At 42.3% G+C, this 25,667-nt stretch overlaps 1 protein-coding gene across 3 annotated transcripts in view; it reads right to left on the bottom strand.

Annotated features, from left to right (window-relative positions):
* Positions 1-25,667, bottom strand: part of smpd3 (sphingomyelin phosphodiesterase 3) — a 269,535-nt gene that overhangs the window by 72,669 nt on the left and 171,199 nt on the right. For 2 of the 3 annotated variants that reach the window (XM_048546417.2, XM_048546418.2), the window contains exon 2: positions 739-2,324. In XM_048546417.2, the coding sequence (XP_048402374.1) occupies positions 739-2,079 (1,341 nt within the window). In that variant the 5' untranslated portion in view covers positions 2,080-2,324. Of the gene's footprint in view, positions 1-738; positions 2,325-21,359; positions 21,433-25,667 lie in introns of those variants that run through there. The other variant, XM_048546419.2, reaches the window with a different exon arrangement.

Below are 25,667 nucleotides of genomic sequence, written 5' to 3'. Positions count from 1 at the left end.
GGCTACCTACTTCCAACTCATTAATATCATAGGACTCCCACATCTCATTGGGTACTGAAACATTCATCCATTCCTTTGCAGCTCTAGACCTTGCTATTCCAATGTTATCTTGACCTGCCTCCTATGTTCTAGCTTTGGTAACTTTGAGGACATTCTAAAATCTGCTGCCTGTGCTCTTATGCAACAAGTCAGTCTCACCCAACAATCCCATTTCAGTGAGCCACACAAATTCCCGTTTGTCACAATTTTAAAACTCTCAGCCTTGTTTTCAAATCCCTCTGTGGCTTTGCCCTTTCTATGTCTGTAACCTTCTCCACCTCCACAATACTGAGACATCTTCACTCATTTAATATCTGTTCTCTTTAGCACCAATAATTATAATCACTGCAACTTTGGTGATCCCTGCATGCATCTGTGTAGCCTTAAGCTCTAGAATTCTATCCCTAAATCTTTGCATTTCATTAGCTTACTTCCCTTTTTTAAGACTCTCCCTTAAAGCCTCTATCATTGACCAAGCTTTTGAAACTCTATCCTAAAACCTTCTTAGATAACTCAGTGTCAACTTTTGTTTCATTATGCCCCTGTGAAGTGCCTTGAAGCTTTATTATGTAAAGATGCCATATAAATGCAGGTTGCTGTCAGTTATTCCTCCACGTGTCATCTTCCTCAGCATTCATTTCTTTTTAACATTTCATTTAATATAAATATTTATAAACATTTTCAACAATTGTGGCCTACCTTCACAAACAGGGCACCCTTGTCTGCCAGTGAATCATCTCCTTTCCCATTAGGATAACACTTAAATTCAACGTCTAAAATTGGGTAACGGCTCGCAAAAAACAGCCCGCTGTTCAAAAACTTGAAGCTGCAACAGCTGTGCCAAGCATACCTCCCCACATCATACAGTATGTATTGAAAGTAGGGGTTTAGTTGTGCTTTCAATTTCTCTGCTGCCCGCTTGTCAAACACCTCCTGTAGGCAGAGGAAGTCCAGATTGGCAGGAAAGAAAGCTGAAAGCTCATGGTCAAATGTGTCACCCAAATGCCTCCTTTTCTTCAGTGAAGCTTTCTTCATGACTGAGGCCTTGTAGACAAATTTGTTGTTGGTGCCACCGCTGCTGTCCATTGCACCATCGGTGATCCTGAACTTGATCAGAGATTCTCTGGAAGTGGTGTTGCTGTCTAAACTGACACCATCTCCTTCGCAATGTCTATGGTTGGGGGTCTGGCATTTCTCATCGTCAGTTTCAGTTTCTCCTTGCTGCTCTGAAGGCTCAGTTATGGTGACCTGCACACCAGAGATGTCCACCTCCTTGCCAGGAAAGTGGACTGCCTCATCGCCAGCAATGCGAACGATACAGGAGTTGCTGTCTCCATCATTTTGCTCCTCTCCAGGCTTGGAGTCCTTGCCATCGTCACTGTAGTTGCCAATGAAGTTGTCTCCTTTGTAGTCCATGGAGGAAGTTCGTTTGATGCCCACACAGTTTGCACGGTTGGCACTATCTCCACCATGAGGGCATGCCAAACTGCTCCAACTTGCTGCACTTATGGATGTGTTGGTCGGGGAGTCTATGTAAATCTTAATTTGAGGTCGGCTGGCACCATTTCGTATTCTTTTGCCAACCTCCGAGGACCTAATCTGGGTATTGGAAAGGTTGGTGAAACGGGCCAAGGAATCGGGCAATAGACAGACGTTGGCTGTGGCAAAGCAGAAACTTCTCCCACCAGCTGCTTTCCAATAGCCAGGCCCTGTTGCTGTGCTGGCATCAGAGCTGTCCTCAAATCCGGAGTAAATGTACGGTCTACGAGCTGATTGGAGAGGGGCCCAGACCACAAAGCCTATCAATGCAAATGGCAGAGAAGCAATCAGCAATGCCAGGCAGATTGGAATGATAATTGCAAGACAGATCACCCGCAGGTAACATGGATCATCTCCTCTTTGATGCTTCTCATAGGTGGTAGGCAGAAAGGAAACCAACAGCCGATCGGTCAACCAATAGCAGGGAAATATTAGTATCCAGGCTAGGGAATGAAGAGTTTGTAGAAAGGAGTTCGGAAAAGCGGATGTGTACAAAACCATGGCAACTGAATGATGGCTACAGTCTACAAACTCCTACATCATGCCAGAGTCATTATTGGGTTAGTAAAGTTGTCAGGTGGCTCAGATGACTCTAGATTTAATCAATGAAAAGACAATTCCATCATTTTCTTATTAAGAAAAGTGAAAACTGTACTGGTCTGGTCTGGTCTGTGGAGATCAATTCAAATCCCATTGGAATAGTTCAACTGAATACAATTTTCCACAGAATGGCACCCGGAAATCACCTACAGGAAAAGCACAAAGAAAACTGTTATTGATAGCATGAACTGGAATTTGCACTGTGCTAACAAGGATGTACTGCAGAGTCTGCAATTGACGCTATGTATTAAATATGCAAATTAACTGTTACTCAAGTGCATAGCAGATGCGCTAAAAGCAAATTTCCTATTCTCCAGAGGCCTGTAGAGAAGATGAGCTACGCAGTCCTCCTGCAGTGAGTTCTAACGTACAGGCAATGTATTTTCTAACAATTTTTTAGCATACATCAATTTTTAAATTCTATTCCACATTTAGCACATATTGGCAGAATCAAATCATTTCGCATCATGCATACAACATTGATAACAGGCATAATCAACATCTTCTTTCTCCAAAAGCCAATCTCCATTGTATTACAGTAATTCTCCTTACTTTTACTTCTCAAACAAATAAAATACAGTCACTTCAGATCTCCCACAACTATTTGAGATAGGAAAGCATCCACAATCAACCACCTTTGGGCTATTGCTCCCATGTGGAAGTTATTCTCAACTGCATGCTCACCAACATTCTGTCTGCATTCAGTCAGGAAAGTCACTCACAGACCTCATCACAACTTTGGCACAAAGATCAACAAAAGGGCTGAATCCTGGAGTTGAGTGGAGAGTCACTGCTCCTGACAACAATGCTTGTCCGAATGTGGCGTTATGGAGCCAGAACGAAATGAAAGTAATTTATGGGCGGGGGGAGCACTGATCATTGGCTGGAGTCATAATTAGTAGAAAGGAAGATATTACGATTGTTTGAGACGCATCATTTCAATCCTAGAATATTGTTGCACGAGTTCCTCAGAATTGAGTCCTAGGCACAATCATTTACAGCTGCTTCATCAATGACCCTTCCTTCCTCATAAGGTTAGAAGTGGAAAAGACACTGATGATTACATATTGGTCAGTTCCACTCACAAATCCATCATTTGTGGAAGAAGCCAAAGCCCAGAGATAGCAAGGCAGCACAACACTTGGACTTGCATTGATAAGTGACAAGTAACTGAGTAGCCCACCATAAGACAGTATCTCCCCTTCAAATTCCATGGCATTACCTTTGCTGAACTATGAGCAATTTAGCACGGCCACTCCACCTAATTTGCACATCTTTGGATTGTGGGAGGAAACCAGAGCACCCAGCAGACACAGGGAGAACGTGCAGATTCTGCACAGATGATTGCCTGAGGTCAAAATTGAACCTGGGCCTCTCGCGCTGTAAGGCAACAGTGCTAACCATTGACCCACTGTGCCATCCTTCTCAGACACTGAGGTTTGCTCAACACTAGATGGAGGGGGAGAACCTCCAGTCTCTGACAGGCCTTCCGGCTATTCTGAGGGTCCAGGTATGTTTTACTTCTGCGCTGTTTCTGGGGTAACAACATTCAGGTGATCCACAAGTTTGTTCGGGTCTGTATTACCTACCCAAACTTTGTTCGTGACGGGAACTGACCTCGTGCCAACCTCGCCTCATACCCATTCAGAGCTATTTCCATGGTTCTGGCACCAAACTTCTTCCCCTGAATTAAATAATCTGTCTTGCTTAGAGGCAGCATGTGGCCGGCGTTAGCATTCCTGCTGCTGCTTCACCCTCCCACCAGGTCTGGGAATATCGGGTTTAACCTGATGTGGAATCTTATCCCCGTCAGCAACCCTCCTGGAGCAATCTTTATTGTTGCATGTAGGGTGGTCCTATAATTGAACAGGAACCAGATCTGTTTGGTTATCAATTGATGTTGTAGGCTGCTTCTTTAAGCCTGCTTTCAATGTTTGGACCACATTGTCCGCTAGACCATTGGACATTGGATGGTAATGAGCTGCCCTTATGTGTCGAATGCCATTTGACTTTAGGAAATATTTGAATTCCCTGCTGGCGAATGATGTCCCATTGTCAGTAACAAATACTTCTGGGAGTCCATGTATCGCGAATGATGCTCGCGGCTTCTCAATCGTGATCCCTGAGTTTGCCAAATGAACTTTAAGCATATCCAACCACTTTGAATGGGTGTCCACAATTACCGGGAACATTGAGCCCACGAAAGGACCTGTTTCATCAACATGCAACTAAGTCTAGGGTTTTCCTGGCCATTTCCATGAATATAGGGCACAGCTGGTAGCAATTTTTGTCCTTGTTGGCACTCTGGGCACTGCCCCACCAATGCAGCTATGTTGGCATCCAACCTTGGCCACTAGACATAATGTCTTGCTAGAGTCTTCATCTTGGTAACCCCTGGATGACCCTGGTGGAGTTCAGCCAGTATCCGGTGGCGACCTTTGCTCAGGACAATCACCCTTGCTCTCCGCAGTAACATGACATCCTCTACAGTGATCTGGTCTGGCTGGGTCCAGAAAGGTTTCAATCCTGGTTACAACTGTCTTTCTGTTTCCCCCATCACCACTGGCTGTTTTAGATTCACTAGGACAGGATCTTTCTGTGTCCACTGTCAGATGTCAGTGGTGACTGAATGCGTGTCTAAGAGGATCAAACCAAAACTGACTCTTCTGGGGACACACCATTGGTGGAGTATCTGCCAGTGGGAGGTGGCTCAAGGCATCCATATTTGCCACTTGGCTTCCTGGGCGGTGTTCTAACCGGTGCTTGTACGCACTGAAAATAAGGGCCCAACACTGAATTCTACTGAAAGCTATGGGTATCATCAACTTGTTTTACATCAGTAGCCCTAGCAGTGGTTTGTGATCTATTATTATGATAAATGCCCACCTGTAAAGAACTTTCTCACACCAATGATGACGGCCAACTCTTCCTCCTCTATCTGGGCGAATTTGCGTTTGGCATCAGCCAAAGTCCAGGAAGCATAAGTTATTGGGCGTTCCTCTCCATAGAGCCACCAGTGAGCTAGTACAGTACCCTGATACAGTACAGGGAGGCATTGCATGTCAGCATTACCTCTCACTTTGGATTGGAGTGGGCAATATCTTAGATGACGATAGTTGCATTTTAACTTGCCTGAAGGCTACTTCTTGGCTACACAAACATTTCCAAGGCTGACCCTTTTTCAATAGCAGGTGTAAGGGTGCCTAGATGGAGGCTATGTTGTGTATGAATTTTCTGTAAGAACTCACCGCACCAAGTACAGAACTAAGCTTCGGTACTGACGTGGGAGCCGGAGCTCCTTTGATTACTCTCACTTTCTCTTCCAATGGGTATAACCTGGTTTTGTCAACTCTGTAACCCAAGTAGGTCACTTGGGGTGCCTGGAACACATATGTTTTCCTGCTAAGATGTACGCTCACGTGGGAGAAATGTTTAAACACATTGTCCAAGTTCTTCAAGTCCTCTTTATTGGTCATCCCTGTTCTTAGTACGTCACCCAGATAAATGACAACTAGGGTTACCCTTGTAGAATGTTCTCCAGTCTGCTGGAGAAGGATGGAAACTGATGATACCCCAAATAGAAGCTTTGTATATTGATATAAACCTTCATGGGTATTAATTGTAGCAAACTTCTAGGACTTCTCATCCAGTCACAATTGCAGGTAGGCATGGCTCATGGCCAGTTTCATGCAGAATTGCCACCGTGCCCCCCCCTACCAAAAAGCCTTGCATACAAGTCCTCTATGTGAGGGGTTGGGTAGTTATTCAGCTGCAGGAAGCAGTTTACCGTTTGTTTAAAACCCAGTAAAAGGCAAAATGAGACATCAGGCTTCATAAATTGGTATGACTGGTGCTGCTCATTCCGCAAACTGTACTGGTTTGATGATCCGAGATAACAAAGTGTGGAGCTGGATGAACTCATCAGGCCAAGCAGCATCTTAGGAGATGCTGCTTGGCCTGCTGTGTTCATCCAGCTCCACACTTTGTTATCTCGGATTCTCCAGCATCTGCAGTTCCCATTATCTCTGGTCTGATGATCCCTTTGATTTCCAGCCTTCTGATTTCAGCCTCTATGTTTGCCCACAAAGCAAATGGCACTGAGTGGGCCTTGCAATATCTTGTAATTGCTTCCTGATCACCATGTGAATTGGTTTTGGCCCCTTTGAAGTTCCAAGCCCTTCCTGAAGTGGTCCTGGGTATTTCATTAGTATTTCACTGAGGCAGCCATTTTCTCATTGAAAAATATTGAGCCAATCCAGGTGAATCTTTCTCAACCAATTCCACCTCAATAAGTTTGGGCTTGAGCCTTTCACTACTATCAGTGGTAACTGCACCAGCTGCTTCTCATAGGCGACTGGAACTGAAGTTGTACACTTCATCTGAAACGGTTCCCCAGCGTATGTTCTCAGTCTGGCTGACGTCATTTAAAACTTAAGAGTTGGCGTCCGGAGCGAATCTTGTTAAAGACTGATTCTGCAACCACAGTTACAGTTGTGCCAGTATTGACCTCCACAGGAACTGGGTGACTGGGTCATTGTTGTGGGGTTCTGCTGTGATGGCCGAGGATCTCTCTGCTCAGGATATGCCCTGCAATGAGACTCTGCGATTGCCTACACCTGAGTGGTATTCCCCAAGCTCACTTGGAGAGGTGAGTCAATCCAATTCCATTGGGAAGCCCTGTAGCTCCAATGCTCCACTTGCCCCATTTCCTAATGACAATGCCAGTTGTAGCACGTGTTTGAAGTCCAGTTGGGTTTCAGCTCGTAGGGGATCTGCATGGTCACATCATTGATCCCACACACCAAATGATCTCTCAGCATTTCATTCAGGCTTAACCCAAAATCTTATGCTTCTACCAGTCGTTTTAACCTCAAAAATCCCGATATGGATTCCCCCGGTTCTTTAACAGCCGAATAAAACTGACAGTGTCTCAGAATTGGGGTCATAATATTCCTTAACCAGCTCCATCAGCTCTCGGAAGGTTTTAACGTCTTGTGCCTCTGGAAAAGTTAAGCTCCTTATAACTGAGAATGCTACAGGTCCACAAGCAGTCAGAAGAATTACTGAAGAATTACAAGCTTTTGTGCTCCTGAGATGCTGCTTGGCCTGCTGTGTTCATCCAGCCTCACATTTTATTATCTTGGAATCTCCAGCATCTGCAGTTCCCATTATCTCAGAAGAATTACTGATTGCTTTTCATCTGCCCCAATGTGATTTGCCTGGAAAATATATTGCGTTCTTTCCACATACTGGATCCAGTCTTCAACAGCAGGATCAAATGAGTCAAGCTTCCCAAATAAAGGCATGATGCCAGAAATGCTTACCCCAACTCCAAGATGACTGTGGCCAGTGAATGTGAGCCTACATTCATATTTAATTGATTGGTCTGATACTGAAGTCAAATCAAAGTTCAGTTTCACACCTATCTATTATACTTGCAAGCAAATACCATTGGTCTCCTCATGAAATTAAAAGATATCACAAAGTAAGTAAAATGTCACAGATATGATCTGACTCAAGGAGCACACATTTCTTAACAGTATCATGTAAGACTATTGAGATTCTGTTGTTGTGGGGAGTTGAAATTCCATATTGATATTCTGGTGAGTATTTCGATCATTTTTGCAGATTTACAAGAGTCATGCATTTTGAATTTCCAGAGAACTGGTATCTTAAAATCATTCTAGAGGTTAATTCACATTTAATCTACTCTGAAAGAAGTTTTTTTGGGAATTTAAGACTTTAAACAGTGAATTGAATGTTGGCATTAAAGTATATTCTTAATTTATTCACGAGCAAAACTTCATCAACTCCGCTTTATTTTTATGCATTATTCAATATTAGGCATTATATTCAGTAGCTATTGTACTGTATATGTTAATTGGTAATGTTATTGGATGGACTGAAAATTGTCAATAAAGAAACATATACTAGGAATTCAGCATTTTGACTTTCTAGTGTTATCAGTTTTAGCTTTAACACATCACTGAACAGCTCTGCTATCATACAGTGAGCCTGCTGAGCTGTAAGCAAATGCGTTTCAGCAGATAATATCCCTGGTTTCCAGATTATCCTCAATTCATCATATCAGCTCTATTTGCAATGTCACTGAACCAACCACTGTCTCCAGGAATAGCCATGCAATGATTTTTAAATAAGAAGAAAGCGTTCAGCATTGTTAATCCTTAAAAGATTAAAGTGGAATTGATGCTGTGGGAGCTCAGCTTGCAGCAACTTGTTGTCGCACCATAGTTATGGCGCACTTTATATTGCAACTTAACATTGAAGACATGCACAATTTTCCTTTCATTGCTGTATAAATTTGGAGGTAGACGCAGCCTGTCCAGGGAGAAACTATACGAAAAAGGGGTCTCAGCTCTTAGGTTTGGTGTTGCATGGGGATGCAACTCTACAGTCAAACAACAACAAATTACAATCACTAATCTCTTTTAGCATAGTAAAATAGTCGAAGCATCTTCACATGACGGTAATCAGACAAAACTTCAAACTGAGCTACTTTAGGAGGTACTAAGATAAACATTTCTTTAAGTATTCAGTTGTGGGATATGGAGGTGGCTGGCTGGGCCAGCATTTATTGCCTGTCCCTAGCTGCCCTTGAGACGTGAGCTGCCTTCTTGAACTGCGCAGTCCAGCTGCTGTGGGTCCACAATGCCATTAGGGAGAGAATTCCAGGATTTTCACCTGTAGGCAGTGAAGGAGCAGCGATATATTTCCAAGTCAGGATGATGAGTGGCTTGGAAGAGAACTTGTACTTGGTGGTGTTCACATGTAATTGCTGCTCTTGTCCTTCTAGATAGAAGTGGTCATAGGTTTGGAGATGCCATCTGAGGAACTTTTGTGAATTTCTGCAGTGCATCTTGTAGATAGTACACACTGCTGCTGCTAAGTATCAGAGGTGGAGTGAGTGGATATTTGTGGATGTGATGCCAATCAAGCAGACTGCTTTGTCCTGGTTGTTGTCAAGCTTCTTGAGTGTTGTCATTGAAGTAGGTTTTAAGGAGCATTTAAAAGTGCAGAGATAGATAGGTGGGGAGGTTCACGGGGAGAACTCTAGAGTTAATCACCCTGATGATAACTGTAGGCACAGTTACTAAATGTGGAGTGATGAAAATAGAGAATGTGCATGATGCCCAATTCGTAAAGTTGAGGATTGTAGGGCTAGAGGAGGTCACATTAATAGAGACAAAACCAAAGAGAAATTTGAAAACAATGATGTTAATTTTAAAATTCAGTTGGAATTTTGGTATTGAAACATGGTCATATAGACTGCTCAAAGGGTCAGCAGGCCACTTTTTCAACCCATCTGTGGCCAACTTAAATATTAAGCATGGTTCTCACAAACATTTAATTTTGAAGTATGTGGACAAAGAACTCTCCTCTCCTGGTGAGGAGAACAGCAGTTAAAACACTTAATGGGTTATTTGAAGCTGATAAATTCAAAGTTTGGTTGTATGAGGCTATCCGATCCTTGAGACAGGGAATTGAAACCACTGTTCGATTAAGACCAATAGAGGTGATAGAGGAGAGAATTCTCTCTTGTGTAAATATTATTAGGGAGCACATTTGGGATTAATGTCATTATTTTATTGTATTTCAAATCATTAAACTTATGCAAATCATTCAATTTACATTAGATATAAATAATTTGGTTTATTACGTGGTTTCCTTCATTTCTTTTGCAAAATAAACTTTTATTTTATAGTTAAAACTGAATCTTCCCATTGATTGTCTACCTCTTAGCGTAAAACTACCTCACTAAAGTGGAGAAAAAACAAAATATAATCTGCCACAATCTAGATTTCAATCTTGCAATTGACTTGTCCAGTAATAAAATCAGCTAGGATAAAAACGCACAACATAAATGCAAATAAAACTCACCCTGTTATGGTACATCCATGGTGGACAGGAATACAGCATGAAAGATAATGCTCCACATAGTAGCTGGGTGGCTGTGTCTTATATCTAACTCCCATCTCATTGCCAGATTTTGGACTTGCTTCTTCTGAAAGGGCTCTATGTATTAATATTTCATACTAATCTGCAGTGAGAAAAAAATGTGTACTTCTATAATGTCTACAGCTCATTTGGAGAGGGGATAGCTTAGAGGTATTATCACTGGACTGTTAATCCCGAGACCCACATAACAATCTGGGACCTGGGTTCGAATCCCGCCATGGCATATGGTGGAATTTGAATTCAATAAATATCAGGAATTAAGAGTCTAATGATGACCATGAATCCATTGTTGATTGTTGGAGGAAAAACCCAACTGGTTCACTCGTGCCCTTTAGGGAAAGAAACTCCCATCGTTACCTGGTCTGGCCTACATGTGACTCCAGGCCCACGGCAATGTAGTTGACTCTTAATTGCCCTCTGGGCAATTAGGGATGGACAATAAATGCTGCCTGGCCAGTGACACCCTCATCCCGTGAATAAATAAAGAAGAAAAAAGCTCATGAGGTACTTCTGAAGTTAAATCACAAAAGCAGGTCCCCAGATGATGCCATATTCCTAGCCCTGCACTCATCCCTGGAATATCTGGACAACAAAGGCATCTACATCAAACTCCTACTCATTGACTACAGCTCTGCCTTCAACAGCATTATCACCTCCAGACTGATCTCAAAACTGTGAGACCTTGGACTCAGCTCTGCAACTGGGTCCTCAGCTTTCTGATCCATAGTGAGGGTAGGTAACTGTACCTCCTCTACAATAGCACTCAATACTGCAAGCTGCGCCCCCCCCCCATTACACCCACTACCCCATGCCAAGGAGGTGACCTATGCGTCCTACTGTACTTCCTCTACACTTACCACTGTGTTGCTAAATTTTGAAAAAAAGCCATCTACAAGCTCGCTGATGACACCACTGTCATGGGATGGATATCTAACAATGATAACTGAAAATAGACAAGGGAGATAGAAGTCTTGGTGACGTGGTGCAGTGAAAACAATTTGTCTCTCAACGTCAGCAAGACTAAAGGACTGATCATTGACTTCAGAAAGAAAGGAGAAGAACATGCCTCCATCCACACCAATGGAACTGAGGTTGAGAGGGTGAAGAGCATCAAGTTCCTCAGTGTGACGATAACCAATGACCAGTCCTGGCCTTCCCACAGAGAGCAACAGCCAAGAATGCACAACAACGCCTCTTCTTCCTCACGCGGATCAGGAAAATTGGCATCTTCATAACATCCGTCATCAACTTCTAGATATGCACCATCGAAAGCATACTGCCTGGGTACACAGTGGCCTAGTATGGCAACTGCACTCTTCAGGACTGTAAGAAACTACAGAAGGTGATGTGCACAGTCCAGGCCATCATGGAAGCCAACCTTCCACCTGTGGACTCTACTTACATAGTTCACTGCCGTGGAAAGGCAGCCAACGTCATCAAAGACCCATCACACCCTAGTAATGATCTCCTACCGCCTCTTCTATCAGGCAGAAGATAGACAAACCTGAGCAGGCTCAGGAGCAGCTTCTTTCTGACTGTTATCAGACTATTGAATGGACTCAAACCTCAAGTATAACAATCTGCAATGTAACCTGTATGCCTCTAAGTCTTTTTGATTTGTATGTCCTTTGCTTGCCGTGATAAGACCATAAGATCATAAGACATAGGAGCAGAAATTAGGCCATTCGGCCCATTGAGCCTGCTCTACCATTCAATTGTGGCTGATAAGTTCCTCAACCGTTTTCTTCCTATAACCCTTGATCCCCTTGTTAATCAAGAGCCTATCTATCTCAGTTGTAAATGTACTCAATGACCTGGCCTCCACCACCTTCTGTGGCAGTGAATCCCGTAGATTCACCACTGTCTGGCTGAAGAAGTTTCTCCTTATCTCTATTCTAAAAGGTCTTCTCTTTACTCTAAGGCTGTGCCCTTGGGCCCTAGTCTCTCCGACCAATGGAAGCAAATTCCCAACATCCACTCTGCCCAGGCCATTCAGTATTTCTTAAGTTTCAATTAGATCCCACAGTTCTCCAACATTCCTCATTTGTGATCTGCCTGTACCGCTCGCAAACAAAACTTTTCACTGTATTTCAGTACACATGACAATATATCAATCACTGTTGCAAAGTAAGAAGCAAAGTAGACAGTTTACACATAACAATTTACCAGCAATGGGAATGAAATTGTGACGAGGCAATTCATGTTAGTAAAAACAAAATATTGCAGATGGTGGAAATCTGAAGCAAATGTGGAGATTGCTGGAGAAACTCAGTAGGTCTGGCAGCATCAGCGGAAAGAGAAACTGAGTTAATGTTTTAAGCCTGATGTGGTTATTCTTCAGACCTCCTTTAGAATTTAAACAAAAGCCGAAATCAGAAACAAAATCAGAAGTTGCTGGAAAATCTCTGCAGGTCTGGCAGTGTCTGTGAAGAGAAATCAGAGTTATCATTTCTGGTCCGGTGACCCTCCCTCAGAACTGATGGTAGCTAGGAAAATGTTGGTTCATACGCAGAAGTAAAGGTGGTTGGAATGGGGGGTGTGCGTAAGGCTAAATGATAGGTGGAGGTAGAGTCCAAAGAGACAGAAGGACAGTTGAACAGACAAAAGTGTGGTTAATCCTTTAGTCCATACCCCCTCCTCCCATCCTATCTTCTGCATATAAACCAACAGTTTCCTAGCTACCATCAGTTCTGAGAGAGGGTCACCGGTCCTGAAACGTTAACTCCAATTTCTCTTCACAGACGCTGACAGACCTGCAGAGATTTTCCAGCAACTGCTGTTTTTGTTTCCCCTTTAGAATTTGTTTTAGTGATGTTAATTGAAGGATAGTCTTGACCAAGACATTAGGAAAAAATTGGAATAAAAACAGAAAGTGCTGGAGAAACTCAGCAATCGAACAGAACCATTCCAAAGAAGAATCTTATTGGATTCAAAATGTTCACTTTGTTTCTGTCTTCATGAATGCTGTCAGACATGTCTAGTTTCTCCAAGACTTTCTGTTTCTATTTCAGATTTCCAGCATCCACTATATGTTGCTTTTACAGGGAAAACGTATCCTGTTCTTAAAACAGCCACAATGAATTATTAACATTCATCTGAGCGGGCAGACAGGCCTTCAAATGACACTAGCTCAGACAGTACGATACTCATTGGTGCACTAGAGCTTGGACCTATTGTTGGGAATATACATTTTTATTTAAGGAATGGAGGAACATGAATATGATATAATTTGGATACTCCAGATTAAAGAGGGCTTTTAGTTAGTGATTTTTGGGAGTTGTACTGACCATCTAAATTTGAACAGCATTGTAAACGTACTGTTTACAAAGAGTCTTTGAGACTTGAGACTTTGGGGAAAACTGCTAATCAAAGAGTCATAGCCATAGAGATGTACAGCACAGAAACAAGCCCTACTGTCTGACTCATCATTGCCGACCAGATATTCCAAATTAATCTAGTCCCATTCACCTGCACTTGGTCCATATCTCTCTAAACTCTTCCTTTAGACACACCAACGCTGACACCTTTTAAATGTTGTAATTGTACCAGCCTCCACCACTTCTTCTGGCATCTCATTCTACACACACACTGCCCTCTGCCTGAAAAAGTTGCCCCTTCGGTACCTTTTAAATCTTTCCTCTCTCACTTTAAACTTAGGCCCTCTAATTTTGGACAGCCCCCTCCAGGGGAAAGACATTGTTTATTCACCCTATCCATGCCCCTCATTATTTTATAAATGTCTATAACGTCACCTCTCAGCCTCCGACGCTCCAAGGAAAATAGCCCTAGATTATTCAGCCTCTCTCTTTAGCTCTAAACCCTCCAAACTGGCAACAGCCTTGTAAATCTTCTCTGCACCCTTTCAAGTTTCACAACATCCTTCCTATAGCGGGGAGACCGGCTTTTAAGAGGGAGATAAAAGATGGGCTTTAGTATTTTAATTGCTAAACTGTGCTGGAAGTTGCTGAGCAACAGCTTTGAACTAAACATGCTGTTTCAATACACACCTAGGGTGTCAACTGAAAAGAAACCACCTCCTAAGACTTCTGCAGCAAAAATAAAATTGCTCTCTTAAAAAATAAGCCACATTGCAGCAGGACAAGCTACAAAGTGCTTTCTGGAAACCTGAGAAACCTACTGAAGCTTTAATTTCTTTCCAAACTCTGAAAGCTGACTGCTACTTTCCTTCCAAGATCCATGTCTAACTGACTTTCTATCTGAGCAGAAGTCTGATTGGAAGATATCCCCAGTACTGATGAGCTTAAAGGATTCCACTCCCAGAGCCAGCAAAACTGATGTAATATGCAAAAGTACCATGCAAGGCCTGTAAAAAACACTACATAGGCCAAACCAGAATAAAACTAACAACATGGATACACGAACGCCAACTTGCCACCGAGCGACATGACTAAACAGAAACATGACGGGGAATTTCTGGAGGCCTGGCATTCTAACCGGAAGTCCATCAACAAACACATTGAGTTAGACTCTGTGTACAAACCACCAAGAAATGGAACCAGAAGTGATACTAACCACTCCAGCAAACCATGGCATATAAATAACAACTGGGACTGAACACTGACATTTCACTGCAGGCGCACTGATGATGTTACTTCACAGGGTGATAAAACGCCTTCCAGCCAAACCCACCGGCTCAGCAAGCATGCCTACAACCTCATCCACATCCTGAGCTACAGACCTTCACAAAAACTTTAATCCCTCCTAATTCTACAGCCATTAGCATTGAAATCTCAATGTCAGGAATTTGATTGAAACTGTGAGATATTTTCCGTTTTTTAAAATCATATGAGCTCAGGCCCTTGGCCCCACCAGGGTATTTTCCCATTTGCCTGTTTTCCTAAACCCATATCACCGCTACAGAGTTGCCTTTTTCCTGTCTGTCATGTGATTATGTATATTTGGGACTAAGGTGCTAAATCTTAATTCCACATGGTATCTCAGTCATTAGCCAAGGTTTTCCAATTGTTGTAAAAATGGTTTGCCTATAATTTACACTTGCGGTTTAGTTCATGGAGTAATGGGGATTGCAACACACTCCTCCAGCTACAGATACAACAGGAGTATTACAACTGAACTAAAGCAGACACTGAGAATAAAAACTGAAAGAACTGTGGATGCTATAAACCAGGAACAAAAATAAAGTTATTGGAAAAGCTCAGCAGGTTTGGCAGCATCTGTGAAGGAAAAAACATAGTTAACAGTTCGAGTCCAGTGACCTTTCCTCTGAGCTCAGAACACAACTTCACAGATCCTGCCAGACCTGCCGAGCTTTTCCAGCAACTTTGTTTTTATTCAACACACTGAGAATGATCATTTACATGTGATGTTAAAAGTAGATGAATTTATGAGAAAATCTGCTGAGGAACTAAGCTTCTTGTTTGAAATTTATTTGTCGATCACTTTGCTCCAGATTTTCATTCCCAAGGATGTGTGCAGAATCGGGAAATACAAGGGAATAGCTCGCTGTACAGGGGAATAGCTCGCTGTACATGGGAAAATGTGGCCCAAATGGCACGATCTCCATTTTGAGATGTGGGTACAGGACAGAGTTTGGCCTGTCACTCTTGGACATGGATTAGAGGTGGCCACAGGTAATGTTGAGTATTTAGGCAGGCTGGTTAAAAGGCCCACTGTAGTTCTCTGGGACTCTGTGACCTTCATATAGTAAATTATTATATCCTCTAGAACTCGTATTTATTGACCTCCCAACCCATTTCCGATGCTGGTACATTCCACCCTTGGGAGACTGTGTGTGTGGAGTTTGCATATTCTCCCTTTGTCTGCATGGGTTTCCTCCGGGTTCTCCTGTTTTCTCCCACAGTCCAAAAATGTGCAGGTTAGATGGATTGGCCTTGCTAAATTGACCATAGTGTCCATCGATGTGCAAGCTAGGTGGATTAGCAATGGGAAGTGCAGGGTGCCAGGGATGGGGTCAGGGTGGGTCTGGTCGGAATGGTCTTCAGAGAGTTGGTGTGTGTTTGATGGGCCAAATACCTGCTTCCATAATATAAGGATTATATGATTCCAACTAATGCCAACCCATGCTGATAACGCAGTCCCAAAGCACTTTAAAACTCCCATATCAGCTTAGTGCTAACAATTCATATTCTGAAATATGTCTCCCACTGTTAGGCTGTTCAGGTGGTGAATATTGTTTTTAAAATTGTGGTCAACTCAAGGGAGAAGGACTGACTATTGAGAAAGCATATGATATAACTCTCTCAGCCTGCCAAAGTTGTGACAGCACATAAATGTGAATGCAGGACAACAAAGGGGTACAGACCAGGATCCTTATCAAATCTAACATCTTTTTCTCATTCCAAATGGATGGCAATCGCTCAACCTTATGTTGGGACTTGACAGCTTCAAAAGAATGCATTTCCTTTTCTGGGATCCTGCAAAAGATCTACGTTTCATTCCCCATTAAAAAGGTCAGTTTAGACACAGATACGAAGATGAAACCGTTTACAATTCGGAAGTCAAGTCAAAATTGAATTTTACAACCAGCTTTCAAATACATCAAAGTCACTGCATCTGCCATGATTCAGTGTGTGAATCTTTAGGGTTTTCAACATAATATGATGCAATTGCCTGACAAGAAAGCTTCAATGCAAGGACCAACACTGTGTATTGGCAGTGAGCTTTGACAATAAACAGATCAATCTCTGTGAGGAACTGGACTACCTGCCTCTAACTCGTTCCGGTGCTCCTCAAGAAATGTTATAACTAATTTGTGTCAACAAACCTCATTAAATTTCCCAAACACATGGACATCACTCAAAAGCCTGTTTCCTTTATCATTATCGGGGCTTCCCAAGGTTGAAGCTCATATAAATGTACTTGTAGCCACTGCAAATGGTAATCTACCATAATAACAAAGTGTGAAGCTGGATGAACACAGCAGGCCAAGCAGCATCTCAGGAGCACAAAAGCTGGCGTTTCGGGCCTAGGCCCTTCATCAGAGAAGGGGATGAGGTGAGGGCTCTGGAATAAATAGGGAGGGGGGGAGGCGGACCGAAGATGGAGAGAAAAGAAGATAGGTGGAGAGGAGAGTATAGGTGAGGAGGTAGGGAGGGTATAGGTCAGTCCAGGGAAGACGGACAGGTCAAGAATGTGGGATGAGGTTAGTAGGTAGGAAATAGAGGTGCGACTTGGGGTGGGAGGAAGGAATGAGTGAGAGGAAGAACAGGTTAGGGAGGTAGAGACAGGCTGGGCTGGTTTTGGGATGCAGTGGGGGGAGGGGATGAGCTGGGCTGGTTGTGTGATGCAGTGGGGGGAGGGGATGAACTGGGCTGGTTTTGGGATGCGGTGGGGGAAGGGGAGATGTTGAAGCTGGTGAAGTCCACATTGATACTGTTGGGCTGCAGGGTTCCCAAGCAGAATATGAGTTGCTGTTCCTGCAACCTTCGGGTGGCATCATTGTGGCACTGCAGGAGGCCCATGATGGACATGTCATCTAAAGAATGGGAGGGGGAGTTGAAATGGTTCGCGACTGGGAGGTGCAGTTGTTTATTGTGAACCGAGCAGAGGTGTTCTGCAAAGCGGTCCCCAAGCCTCCGCTTGGTTTCCCCAATGTAGAGGAAGCCACACCGGGTACAATGGATACAATATACCACATTGGCAGATGTGCAGGTGTACCTCTGTCTAATATGGAAAGTCATCTTGGGGCCTGGGATGGGGGTGAGGGAGGAGGTGTGGGGGCAAGTGTAGCACTTCCTGCGGTGGCAGGGGAAGGAGCCGGGTGTAGTGGGGTTGGAGGGCAGTGTGGAGCGAACAAGGGAGTCACGGAGAGACTGGTCTCTCTGGAAAGCAGACAAGGGTGGGGATGGAAAAATGTCTTGGGTGTTGGGGTCGGATTGTAGATGGCGGAAGTGTCGGAGGATGATACGTTGTATCCGGTGGTTGATGGGGTGGTGTGGTGTGTGAGAACGAGGGGGATCCTCTTTGGGCGGTTGTGGTGGGGGCGGGGTGTAAGGGATGTGTTGCGGGAAATGCGGGAGATGCAGTCAAGGGCGTTCTTGACCACTGCGGGGGGAAAGTTGCGGTCCTTAAAGAACTTGGACATCTACCTTTACTGGCCACCCAGTCTGCTGAGAATGCTGTGGATCAACATATGGACCAGTCAAAATCACTCTACAATTTTATAGCCGCGTCTTCTTCTGATTCTTGTAAACTTGGTGGGCCAAATTATTTTTAACTTGTTATTGTGCTTAATGTAATTAGTTTATTTGTCACATAGTGATCAAGTTTTTACAGACTGTAGTCCTTACTATTTGAATAAAATTGGATTTAATTGAATTGCATTGAATTTTATGAATGCCTTTTTGTACTATATCTAGTAATTTATATTTTACAGAAATTGTGTCTATGGTTTTCATTTCTGAAATCTTTGCCGATACTACAACATGCTTTAACTCAAAGAAGCTAAAGTGCAAGTATGCCCAGATAACAATTGCCTTAAGACTAGCATTGCTGTTATGTATGGCAACAGTCCATGAGAAATACAAGTACCTACCTTAGAAAGCTACCTTAGAAAGCAGCCTGGCCATACCTGACTAGCTGCGATCTGAAATATGCTTCTTGTTAATTAACAGATTGAGGGAGGGGAGGAAGTAAGTGAAAAACAAACAAAAACACATATTACAGAACCCACTGAGAGATAAACAGAGAGGGTTTTCTAATTGGCTGGTTGATAGTAGCTGATTCGTTATTTACATAAAGTAAATTAGTTACACAAATAACTATTCAGTTTTCAAAATATCTACCTTGTTTATCGTTGGAAGCTGTGAAGATTTTAAACTGCAATTAATTTTAGTAGTTGATGTAAGAGTGCAATACAGCAAGACAGGAACTCCACCAGACATCCTGACAAATGAAATGTCAACCTGTTGGTGCTACAAAACAGGACTGCTTACGTGTCCAACAGCACAAGCAACAAATGATAGACAGAGATTTCACAACCTACACTATACTCTATGCAAACCTACGCTCTGCAGTCCTGCCATGTCCAGTTATGAATAGGGGTGGACAATTAAATATCTCACTGAAGGAGCAAGATGTTCCACAGATGTCTCACAAACTACTCATCTAGTAACACAGCCACTGCTTTATCATTCCAACACGGTGGTACAATTTTTAATAGGATTCTGCTTTTGTTGATGGCCCAGAGCACCTCATAGTTGCCCAATTCTGAGCTGTTAGATCTATTCTGAAGCTATTACTTTTGCTGGGGTGACACTGCACAATATATTGTCAATATATGAAGATGGGTGTTCATCTCCACAGGGAGTGTGCAACGGTTACTCGTACCCATACCATCACAGAAAGGCGTAGCTGTGACAGCAAGATTGTTCAGGACAGGTTCCATTAGATATTTATAATGTGTTTGTTCTCCAACCATGTTCAACAAACCCAGTCTACCAGTTACATTCCGGAGAATGCGGCCAGTTCACAGTCAGTAATACTGCGACCAAAGTCACTCTCTGTGATTGTTTTAAAGTTTATAAAAGACATTTTTAAGGTAAACTATTTTTCTTATTAAGTTGAGGATCCAACATCCAGTTTACAATCTTACACTTTGAGCTTAGGTGCCCATTGCTTAGAAACCACTTGCCTGGAGAACCAGACTCCCTGATCAAAGAGCACATCCTGCCCTAGCACCACCTTCATAAGAGCTTCCCCAGCTCAACCAGCATGACATTTCCCATACTAATCACACTGTGGTCTCCTTGAGCCACACTGCAAATTTAATACCAAATTCATTCCTAGTTTAAATGATGAACTGCTTGCCACATGACAGGTAGATCACAGGGTTGCACCAAACAGTCAGTCAATCAATAAAAACATAATTGTATTTGTTTCATAACAACTTGCCCGAGAAACACTAAAAACAGTGATATATAAAACTGATATCTAATTTAGAGCAAAAATCTAAAGAATCTAGAACATACCATCTTTAGCTGCTTCCCTCCATCATAAGAACCAAAAGAACTGCAGATGCAGTAAATCAAGAACAAAAACAAAGTTGCTGGAAAAGCTCAACAGGTCTAGCAGCATCTATGAAAGAGAAAACAGAGTTAACATTTCGGGTCCGGTGACCCTTCCTCAGAACTGAGTTATTAGACTGATGAATGGACTCTTTAACTTCAAATAATGATGATCTTGTTAATAAAGTGTGGGGCTGGATGAACACAGCAGGTCAAGCAGCATCTTAGGAGCACAAAAGCTTTTGTGCTCCTAAGATGCTGCTTGACGTGCTGTGTTCATCCAGCCCCACACTTTGTTATCTTGAATTCTCCAGCATCTGCAGTTCCCATTATCTCTTATCTATGATCTTGTTAATGTTGATTTTGCTTTGCGCACCTCCTGTGCAGTGTAACTTGTATATCTCACTCTGTCTAAGTACCTGATGTTCTATATGTCCTTGCTTACGATAATCTACCTGTACTGATTGCAAACAAAGATTTTCACTGTGCTTAGGTACTAATGACTACAATAAACCAAATCAAATAGAATTACTCATTCTAGTCAGGAATTAAAACATGAAGAAATAAATCAAATGATATCCATTATCTTTGTCCCGAGTACGTGCGTACATGTATATCAGCAACTAATATGTGCAATTACGGTTGTCTTTTAAATAGTAAAATGTCCTTACATGCTTCAGAAGAGGATAATCAGTCAAAATGTAACACTGAGCCACTTTAGGAGATATTAGGTAGGGGACCAATAGCTTACTCAAAAAGATTATCAAAAGTGACTTGAAGGAGAAGAGTGTGTGTAGAGAGGGAGGTTTAAGGAGGGAGTCAATTTTGGATCCTAGGCTGCTCAAAGTGTATTGCCAATAGTGGACTATAGAACATAGAGGGATAATATCATAGTAGATGCTTGCATATAGTCACATAAAAGGTAAACTCAGATAGTCATGACAAACCATAGGGCTACTCACCCATTAGAGAGAGACAGACAACTGATGGTCACCACACCTCAACAAGGGGAAAGGTTGAGAAGGAGAGTCCTTAATGGGGACATCAGCCAGTGCAGGAATTGAACCCACATTGTTGGCATCACTCTGCATCACAAACCAGCCAACCAAGCTAACCACCACTCAACAGTTACATAGGATATGTAACTATACACAAATACAGACATGTGCTCTTACCACGCATTGTACACTGACATACCTAAAGTGATACATGAAGGTGTAGGTGAACGCAGTTTATTTTTTCCCCAAGTGAACTCACTTTGCAAAGGTTCACACACACTCCCAGGAGCCACGATGCTAAATTCCAAATGGGAGAAGCAAATAAAAATAGGAATGTAATGTTGTCATTGCTGAAAACACATATATTCTTACACAAAAATTAAACCACATATGAGAAAACCATCAACCACTCAAAAATACTGAATTGTAGCTGCAATTAGAAATCTGACAACTCCTGGATTCCTCATGCAGAGCTCAGTTTGAAACATGTAGTTTCCAAATGTAGGCAAAATATGGCTTGCCCATATACATCATATAGAATAATATATCCAAATGATTATCACCTACTACCCTTTCACAGCTGTTGTATCAATACTCCTCAACGTTAAACATCACTTGGAGGAAGTACTGAAGATGGCAAAGGCACAGGCTGTCCATTGCCAAAAGTGGCTCATGCCATCATTTCTCACAGAATGCTGAAGAACATATTTGCCGGACTAGGCATGTTGCATGGGGTGAGAGAGCCTCCATCAATTTACCTGTCACAGCTGCATCTGTTCAAGATGGGACAGATAAGGGAACACACAGCACAAATCATTGTGAAAGACATACCAAGCAAATCATCCATTGTGTTATGTGGCACCACCACTGATCTGAATGGTAGAGATTTAATTTGGAAGACGTTCAACAGCTTAAAACTGAGCATCCGAAGGCACTGTGGGCATTCAGCAACAGCAGAATTGTATTCAACTGTAAAATCATGTCCCAGCATTTGTCTTTGACTCTACATTAAGAATCAAGACTTGGGAGCAACTCTAGTTTAATGAATATTGCAGGAGGGCATGTCAGGATCAGTACCACCATGCCTAAAAAAAGATGTCAACCTATTGCCCTGTTGCAGCTACAACACAGGGCTACGTGACTGCCAAAGTGCAGAAACAACAAAGCATAAATCAAGGTAAGCAATCCCACAACAAATGGATCAGGTCAAAGCCCAACATGCCCAATCTTCCCTTATAAGTCCAAACATCAATACCAGATGAAATGAACTTTTCATGATACATGTAGTGGGATCTCTACATCTCTCAGCTCTTCGCTCCCTTTTCTGCTTTTTGTTTTTGTCTTTGATTCCCCTTCCTCTGACTTCTTGCATAGGTTTCCATAGACTCCCTCCCCAACTAATCTAGCAAATACTCCCCAAAGGGTATTTTTCCTAGAGCTTGCCCAGGTGTAATCCATTCCAAAACTTAAAACCAGGTTTGAGTTAACAAATGAGACATATAGTGTTAGACATTGACTATCTTTAATAAAAAAAGGCTCTAACCATCAACCCTGAATCTGTCACTATCAGCAGCCTATGTGTGACCAACAAGCAGAAGCTGAACTGGACTTTATAAATACTAAGAATACAGGAATGGGTCTGAGGCTAGGAGGTCTGAGGTGAGTAACTGTTCACTATCTCCAAGGAGCAAGTCAGGAATGTGACTGGTGTATCTGGATGAGTCTAGCACCATAGCACTTAGGAAACTTAATATCACTCTGTATATGGTAGCCTTCTTGATTTTCACACCTTATACACCAACCTCAACATTCCTCCCAACTCCAATGTACAAAGGCAGCAATCTGTAACTTATATATTACTCATGGAAGTAACTTCTCAAAGCTCCTTTGACACATCTTCCAAACGTACAACCACTGCCTAAAAATCCATCTCTGGGTATTCTCCACGTAGTTTTGAAATGTGGACTCTTCACACCTTTGTTTCTACTCTCTTTCCTGGTTGCGGATCCCTTTTTATCCAGCTCCCTCCTTTTTATCATTCCACTAATTTTGTGGCTGCCTCTGAAAATGATATCTTGAGTGGTTAGGTTTATGGGAGAGCTTATTACCCTCAGCCATAGTCGCAGCCTCTCCAGCTCTGCAGATTCTACACTCCTCTAAGTGTATTTTAGGTTTGGGTGTAGGTAATTCATTAACTCAATATAAATGTGCATATTTTTATGGAGTTGACTCACATGTCCAAAATAGTTTGCTTTTGCCTTTAGAATTATAAATTTGCTTGTGATATTCCCTGGGGATCAGCTCATAAGCTCATTAGATAGCAACTTTTGTCCCTTCGTAATTAACTGACATTTTGGTTATCTGTGTGGAATAGACTGCTTGGTCATTCCTGTTATCTAACCCTGAATCAGTCAAGTCCATATTACTAAAGACCATGGTAACTATCTTGCAAACTTTTCTAAAATAGCAAAGAAGGGAACCATCCTCTTCAAATGTAGGAATGAATGTGGCACATCTGAGGACTTTGAAGCTTGATTCTGTGGTTTGGAGATTTGGACTGTTACTAGTTTGCAACACAGGGCCAAAATTGGCCATTCTAAATTGCCACTCAATCGGCGAGATTGAGCCTGACAGAAAATTGGCTAAACTAAACTAAACAGCTGCCAATGACTATCAACTACAGAGAATAGTGGAAACTGAGGTCAAAGAGGTTATAAAGGGTCATGTGGAACCAGTTACAACCAGCCCACGGGTTATGTATTGGAGAAGTACTGATCAGACTTTCTGACCCCAGCGTAGATTTCACTGTGAAGACTTACAGCAAGGCTTGTGGTGCAAGGCTGTGACAACCCAGGAAGACCCATGAGAAGATCTGCCCTGACCTGCGAGTCCCACCTTCGTGGAACAGAGCCAGTCGTACATCAGAGAGGAAGGAGATTCCAACTGGCCAGCCTAAACACATGCATTGTTGCAGGTAATATCCTTTCTCAGACAGATAGAGCTAGATAAAGGGTGTATATTGTGGCAATTTGGGAAATGCTCTTATGATGATTTTATTAAGAAATATTTAGTTAATAAAACTGAGTTGAACTGTAAACCAAATTTTGTGTTCTTTTGATTGCCTCATTGACAAGAGCCAAAAATGTTTTTAATCATAAAACTGGTCAAAGTGCCCAAAGTGCGGTGAAAGGAGCTTTTCCCTTTGGAGTTGGAAAGCACTCTCCTCCATCTCTCTTTCTTCCCGTTCTCTTTATTTTTGTCTGTACTCGAGCAATTTTTTTAAGGATTTTACTAGCTTGAGTTGGGTGACAGGATGTTGATTGGTTTTTGGTCCTAATTCCACACTTAGCTGTTTTAATTGTGCACTAAACCTAGGTGCTCAGCCATCACTTCATTGATTTCATTCTTTTATGTTGGGTAGTTTCACTTGTAATTCCTTAGCTACAACCTTTAACTGGTGTGTGCTCCGAGTGCCTAACACTTTGGCAGTTAAACAATCCTGATATATGAACAACTTTGAATCAAGATATGCTATTTTCTAACGTCAGAGTTGAGAAAGTTTTGTTTGGTTGTTTATTTTGTTCAATAACACCCAGATTGGGTGTTTATTTTGTTTAATCAACACCCAGATACCCAGTTTGGCTATCCAATTTTCCCCTTTCAGTTTTCAATCAGTTTATTTTGGTTTGTTTCTCCACCTTAGACTTTGGTCACATTGCTGGCTTGTTTTATTGAACCAATCTTAGATGTGACTCCACACAATTTCCATTGTGGATGTATTGTGAGTTTTAAAACAAGTCTTACTCCCCATTCTCACCACCTGACCATAAAAAGATTGTGATCAGAGATAATGAGAACTGCAGATGCTGGAGAATCCAAGATAACAAAGTGTGGGGCTGGATGAACACAGCAGGCCAAGCAGCATCTCAGGAGCACAAAAGCTGACATTTCGGGCCTAGACCCTTCACCATCCCCACACTTTGTTATCATAAAAAGATTGTGATGATTTTTCTCATCATTTGTAACAGTGAGGGTGTATTTCACCCACTCCCTCTGCTTGTGCACTCCCACTTGTAGAGACTGAACAGTGCTGTGCTCAAGGCAAACCAGAAGTCAGGGTTTCCTCATATACCTGTACTCTTGAATGTATGGTGTGAGGGAGTATTCTTTGCAACATAAAAATGCTTACATATATACATATAAGGAGACATAGATCTAGAACAAACAAAGGGATTATTCAGCTAGTTATAACATAAAGATAAAATTCCAATTTAACTATGTCCTTGGTTTTGAAATGGAGTCTGAGGGTCCAAAACTTTAATTAATAATCTGGAATTCCCATCTGTGGATGGGTTGATTGGCTAGACAACTGCTGAGGATTTGTAGTCAGTTTCTTCTCTCTAACAGGTTTTAACTTTCAGAATGCACAAAAGCAGATCTGTAGCTGTCTTTTTAGAGTCCTTTGTAGCCCAGAGTTAGGGGTGTTGATTTTGTCAGTGAATGTGGC

Source organism: Stegostoma tigrinum, chromosome 16 (assembly GCF_030684315.1).
Source record: "Stegostoma tigrinum isolate sSteTig4 chromosome 16, sSteTig4.hap1, whole genome shotgun sequence".
Classification (NCBI taxonomy): Eukaryota; Metazoa; Chordata; class Chondrichthyes; order Orectolobiformes; family Stegostomatidae; genus Stegostoma; species Stegostoma tigrinum.
The sequence above is the reverse complement of the archived record's forward strand: the minus strand, read 5'-3'. Positions and strand labels throughout refer to the sequence as shown.